The sequence below is a fragment of the Neoarius graeffei genome, chromosome 4 (genome assembly GCF_027579695.1).
Source record: "Neoarius graeffei isolate fNeoGra1 chromosome 4, fNeoGra1.pri, whole genome shotgun sequence".
NCBI lineage: Eukaryota > Metazoa > Chordata > Actinopteri > Siluriformes > Ariidae > Neoarius > Neoarius graeffei.
The window spans coordinates 21,264,193-21,270,812 of NC_083572.1; the positions used below are offsets into that span (position 1 = coordinate 21,264,193).

General features: G+C 45.9%; 1 protein-coding gene across 1 annotated transcript; it reads left to right on the forward strand.

Annotated features, from left to right (window-relative positions):
- Nucleotides 1-4,421: 4,421 nt before the first annotated feature.
- On the forward strand, nucleotides 4,422-6,189 carry pou3f3b (POU class 3 homeobox 3b). The gene is made up of 2 exons (XM_060918170.1): nucleotides 4,422-5,726; nucleotides 6,073-6,189. The coding sequence occupies exons 1-2, from the start codon at nucleotides 4,422-4,424 to the stop codon at nucleotides 6,187-6,189; spliced, it is 1,422 nt and encodes a 473-aa protein (XP_060774153.1).
- The last annotated feature ends 431 nt before the right edge of the window (nucleotides 6,190-6,620 follow it).

Genomic DNA, 6,620 nt, shown 5'->3' on the forward strand with positions numbered 1-6,620 from the left:
GAAATATCGCGTAGTCGTGTGTGTGTGTGTGTGTGTGTGTGTGTGTGTGTGTGTGTGTGTGTGTGTGTGTGTGTGAGAGAGAGAGAGCTCAGTTTGCAGGAAACAGGTTCTTTTCGAAAGCATTAGCGACTTGAACTCTTGAAATTGACTGAAGCTTCTGAGTTGATCAGGGATGTCTGAGTCATGAAGCGTTGTGTCTTGTTCAATGTTCTTTATGAGTTTTTTAAGTCAGTAATGCAAGTTTTTTGCTCACCTTTTAAAAGAAAAAAACGACCAGGCTATCAATTCAGAATAAGGCTCCACTGACTCCCCAATCACGCGCGCTCTCGCGAGTAAGCGCGCCACCTGCTGGTAGTCAACATGCACGCGCCGTAGTCACGTCACTGAGTGTCAATTTTGGTTTTATTTATTTATTTATTTATGTATTCATTCTTCAGAATCCAAACCCATCTTTCCAGCAGCTCGGTTCAGATCAGTGGGAAAAAAAACGAAAAAAAAAAAAAAACAAGTTGGACTAAAACGAAAGTAAGGGGTCAGTTTGATCATTTTGGCTTCGCCAAAGGTCTTTCATCTCGACTCCAGTGCACAAACATATAGCTTAATGCGGCCACTGTTCCCTCTTTTCTTCCACTCACCATGGCAACCCAAGCGCGCAGTTCAGCAATGCAATGCAACCAAAGGGCTTTATTTGGGGGAGAGATGGGACGCAGAGGAAAGCGAGTAAGAGCATGTGCACTAAATGCACACTGCATATATATATATATATATATATATATATATATATATATATATATATATATATATATAAATCGAATAGAAATTTTGCACAAACCAAACGTTATCCTGATCCTATTTATGATAGTCGTTCATAATCCCCCCCCTCCCCTGTTAACTCAGCATCAGCATGCTCTTTAAGTTTCGTCAAACTTTACAGGAGGTGGGTGTGTGTGTGTGTGGGGGGGGGATCGATTCATTGGCGTGCGGATTTTTGCTATGCCACACTGCCACACTGTCACATGCACGCGCGCGTCCACAGGAGAAATTCCACCGAGAGCGTCGTGTTTGGATTTGATTGATTGCCCTCTCTGTACTGGACATTCACTACAAAACCGTGCAGCTTAACCACAAAGCCCTATTGATCTTGTGCGTGCGTGTGTGTATGTGTCTATATATATATATATATATATATATATATATATATATATATATATATATATATATATATATATATATATAGTGTATCAATTGCTGAAATCCTAATTCCATAAGCACTAAACATTCCAAAAGACAGAATGTGCATCACTTACCGTGAGCATCCAATCCAGGTTCTCAGGAGGGAAAAAAATCTCAAATGATGTTTTGGGGGTTTTGTTCTTGTTGTTGTTGTTTTTTTTTTTGTTTGTTTGTTTTTTTTTCTCATTACTTCTCGGTTAGTGACCGTGTGTAGTCTCGCTCCGATCTGGTCCTTCCTAAGATTTTCACTCTGCCTCGACTGAGCGGAGAGCTCTCCTCGGCACCGCTATTATTTTCACTAAAATATATGAAAATTTATGCAAATGAAAATCAGCACTAACTGTTCGTCTCTTGTTATACTTGGGGATTTTCCCCCTCTCTTGCTTGCACCAAGAACAAATGACGTCCTCAGCGGGGAACGTGGGGACCTTGTCCCGTAAACAAACAAATAACAAAACATCATGCATTTGAGATTACGTTTAAACTTCAAAACTTGGTCGTTTGCGTTCACGCTTCCACTCAGCTTCTCTTGTTTTTTTTTTTTTTCTCGCGTTTCTTCACAGCCACGCGAGACGCCCTTTTTTTTTTTTTGAAGCGCGAAAAAAAAAACGCAGATATTTTAGCCCCAAAAGCCTGCTGTATATTAATGACTAGACGGCCCCATGGCAGCGGCCCTGCTCTGGCGTTCAGTGTAAACAATTCCTCGAGGTTCTCTCGTTTTATTTTAGTCTCATTCAAATTAAACCTGCTGGAACACAGGGAAATGTGCTTCCTCTCTCTGTCTCTCTGTCTCTCTCCCTCTCTCTCTCTTGTGCATTTCAGGAAATCTGTACAATCTGTTTAATATGATCTCTCTGAATTAAACCAGATGTGCCTCATCCTATAGCCGAGTCGCAATCGAAATAGTCTTTAGTGCACAATTACAATTGGTTTGTGAATTGTTATCTCGCCTTACTCGAGAATGATGTTTCTTCTTTCTACAGCACGAGAGAAAATCATCTCGCGCTCATCAGCTTTGTTTGGCCTCTTTTTGCCAAGCAGGCGTGCCAGCTCCAATTCATTATTTGACGTTCATTTATGCTCCTGCTTGCATCCTGTAGGGGACTAGTGTTGAAAAAGGCAGTTTGAGAGTGAATAGATGGCATGTGCGGCGTGCATGTCGTTCCTTGGTACTGTTACTCGAATTACGAGACATAGCCTATCTTTTGCGAATCCTCAAAGGACTGCTTAGTTTTGCCCTCGGTTTGGTTGCCACTTTCGCGCGTGCCCTGTTCCAGTGGGGTTGTCCGCGCGCCTCGTTTCCACTTGAAAGCATCTCGCATCGTCTCGGGTTAACTGTTAAAGCCACATGCAAGTGCCCTTTGGGTGCATTCATGGGGGGGGGGGGGGGGGGGGATGATTGGGTTTTAGTTTTAGTTTTTTGTTTTTTTTATGTTATGGCTTTAAGTAGACAAAGTGACACAAAAGGCGTCAAACTGAATGTTCCTTGTCACTAAGGTGATGCTGTCAAGGTTCCATCTTTTGTACCTTTCGTATCTTATATAGGATGTTAAGGATCACTGTTGTAACTTTAAAAGTACTCCACATGCATATTCTTGGGTAAAATATAGCCTACACATAAAGGTACAAAACATGTACCCTTGGTGCCACAGTGCCAAGGAAAAGTACAGTTTGTTACCTTTATTTCTGAATATGTAGCTATATATACCCACTTCTATATTCACCTACTTCTTATATTCATATCCCTGTCACTGGAGACAGTTGTGTTCATTTTTGACATGTGGCTTTTTCTACATATGAACTACGTTTCGAAATGTCCTCTCTACATTACTAATACTAATAGTTCATCCTCATCCGTATCCAGCTCTGTACATGAACTTGTGCTCATATCTCTTATTCTAATCTATCACTGGGCTACAGAGTTTTGCACTTTATTGCCATATGAAATAGGCTACCAACACTAGCTTGTATCGACTACCACCCCTTGGGGATCATTAAAAGGCATCTATATGTTTTATAAACGATGATCCAGACTTACAGGATCAGATCTATAATAAACGTATTTTTGATGTGTATTGTTATTTTTCTTATTTTATAAAGTGCACGCGCTTGATTTATTTACTTGAATTCAAAAGCGGCCAATTGCAATCACCGGAAGGGGGGTCTACGCCTGAAGCGGGCTTTTCCAGACCTGTCAATCATCCAGCGTTCGTCCAATCAGGAAAAAGCATGCGTTCGACTTCCTCGTATCGGCGGGAGGGGAGGGCGGGGGGGGGGGGGGGGGACGCGGAGGACGCGCGCGGCGCAGGGTAAACAGTCGCGTGTCCTCAAGCGCTGAGGGAGGGACAGAGAGGAGCTAACTGCCAGAGAGAGAGAGAGAGAGAGAGAGAGAGCAAGCGAATGAGGAAGAAGCCTTGCGACGTCGCCTCACACTGTAATAGTGGATTGTACTTCAGCTGGAGCGGCTTGGCAGGTTTAAACACATCAAAACAGAACAAAGAGACGAGAGACGCTACAGCACTATAAAAGAATCTGCAAAAGAAAAGAGAAAAAGGGGACCGGAGAAAGAGAAATCTCAGCAGCCAAATGACAAAAGAAGCGAAGAAAAAGCACGGTTAATATCTTTCCATATTCAGTGACGGTGCGTTCGTCTGGACGGGTTTAAGGACAAAATATCACCGTGTTCCACCAGAAGTTTACTCACGGGGCAAAGTTTTTGTTGTTGTTGTTGTTCTTTCTTGTTTTTGTTTTGTTTTTATTTTAAGATTTTCTCGTTGAGAATTTTTGCTTTTTTAAAAGAAATTATAAAAACAGCATAAAGGACAACATAAGGAAGACTGTTGACGACTTCAGAGGGCTTTTGGACACTGGCGTAGAAAATAGGAATTATCATTTCTATTCATGTCTTATTCAAATTGCACAGTATAGCTTACGGATTTTTATTTTTTATTATTTTTTTTTTTTTACATCCTATACCTGTGCACTGTACCTTTTTCCCCACTTGGCATTTGTTGCTTCGCACTTCGATGGTGTTCGCCCCAAAAACCCAACTCAGACTTTTAAAGTTTGAATAATTCATGAGATACAGTTTGCTTGCATCGCGAAAAGCGCGCGAGAGAAAGTTTCTACAAAAACGAAGAAGAAAAGGGAGGGGGGCTTAATCAACTGCTGTTCATAAGATTGGCGGAATGGCCACGGCGGCTTCCAATCCGTATCTGCCCAGCAGTAGTATATTATCGTCGGGTTCGATCGTGCACTCGGACTCAGGAGGTGCGGGCATGCAACCGGGCGGCGGCGCGGCGACCTCGGTGTCCTCCGGCGGCTTCCGAGGAGAGTCGGCGGTGAAAATGGTGCAGAGTGACTTCATGCAGGGAGCCATGGCAGCAGCGAGCAACGGCGGCCACATGCTGAACCACGCACACCAGTGGGTGACGTCGCTGCCTCACGCGGCCGCCGCCGCCGCCGCAGCCGCGGTAGCAGCCGCCGAGGCCGCCTCGCCTTGGTCCACGAGTCCTGTGGGCATGGCTGCCAGTCCGCAGCAACAACAGTCTCAGCAGCAACAGCAGCAGGATGTGAAGAGCAGCACGGCGCGCGAGGACTTGCACACTCCCAGCACGCTGCATCACCGGCATTTAGGTCCTCACCAGGCGCACGCGGCTCCCTGGGGCGGCGCCGCAGCTGCTGCACACATCTCCGCCATTACCGCGAGCCAACAGCAACAACAGCAGCAGCAGCAATCGCTCATCTACTCACAACCCGGTGGCTTCACGGTGAACGGCATGCTGAGTGGCGGCCAAAGTCTCGTGCACCCTGGACTGGTGCGAGGCGGCACACCGGAGCTGGAGCACGGCGCGCACCCGCACTCTCACCCTCACCATCACCACCATCAACATCACCATCACCACCACCACCAGCAGCATCAGCATCAGCACCACCAGCAGCAGCAGGGCCACCACGGCCCCAACAGCCACGAGGCACACTCGGATGAGGACACGCCGACCTCGGATGACCTGGAGCACTTCGCCAAGCAGTTCAAGCAGCGGCGCATCAAGCTTGGCTTCACGCAGGCCGACGTGGGCCTCGCCCTCGGTACGCTCTACGGCAACGTGTTCTCTCAGACCACGATCTGCCGCTTCGAGGCGCTGCAGCTCAGTTTCAAGAACATGTGCAAGCTCAAGCCCCTGCTGAACAAGTGGCTGGAGGAGGCCGACTCCAGCACGGGCAGTCCTACAAGCATCGACAAGATCGCAGCGCAGGGCCGCAAACGCAAGAAGCGCACAAGCATCGAGGTGAGCGTCAAAGGTGCGCTCGAGAGCCACTTCCTCAAGTGCCCTAAGCCGTCAGCGCAGGAGATCAGCACCCTGGCCGACACGCTGCAGCTGGAGAAGGAGGTGGTGCGCGTCTGGTTCTGTAACCGCAGGCAGAAGGAGAAGCGCATGACGCCGCCCGGAGTGCCCCCGACGCCGGACGATGTGTACTCGCAGGTCGGCAACGTGAGTGCAGACACACCGCCCCCCTCCATGGACTGCAAACGAATGTTCAGTGAGACGTAGAGCAAGCATAAACAAGACTTAAGAAAAAAAATATTTTATATATACAACTAATCTGACACAGACTATCATGAAGATAGCAAACACATTTTGATACTGTGATTGTGAGGTAAATAGGAATGAGACTGCAAATGTGTTATATATTTTTCATCAGAGAGAGAAAACAAAGCAAAACAAAACAAAAATGCCCCCTCTTGTTTTCCCCCAATAGGCTATCGCCCCGCTTTAACGTTCTTCCAGGCCCGTAAATGTCTTTAACCTAAAAGGTTGTCTGCTTTTTTTCTTTCAGGGACATTTTTTAGTAGATTACTTAAAAGATGCAAGTTTAAACGGGCCGAGCGAGGCGGGCGACCAGAAGGTGACAACAACCACACGCTCGTTTCATCAGGTAATTCTGGCGCATTGACATCAAGTTGGAACATTTCGAAATTATTTGAAAATGAAATGACATCCCATCCTCCCTCCCTACACACCACCCTTACACACTCTTGTTTTTGAGATGGAACCGAAAGCAGGTCATTTTGCATGTACTGAAATGGGACGTTCACCCTTTAGAAAAAAAGGGGGGATGAAATTCTACAGAGAAGAAGAGAACAGCATCCACGACGCTTCCGACTTATTTTTGCAGAGAAGACTGCACAGTATACTATAGGCTATTTTCATTTTCTTTTCTTTTCTTTTTTCTCCACAAAAGACACGGAATGGGATTTTCTCCTTGCCTTCCAGTCTTTATAAACACAGAATACACTCACCCTTAAAGACTGATCATATTTTCAGATCTCTAAGATCATATTTTGTGAACGTTTTTGTGTAAAGGACTGAACGTCACACGGATTT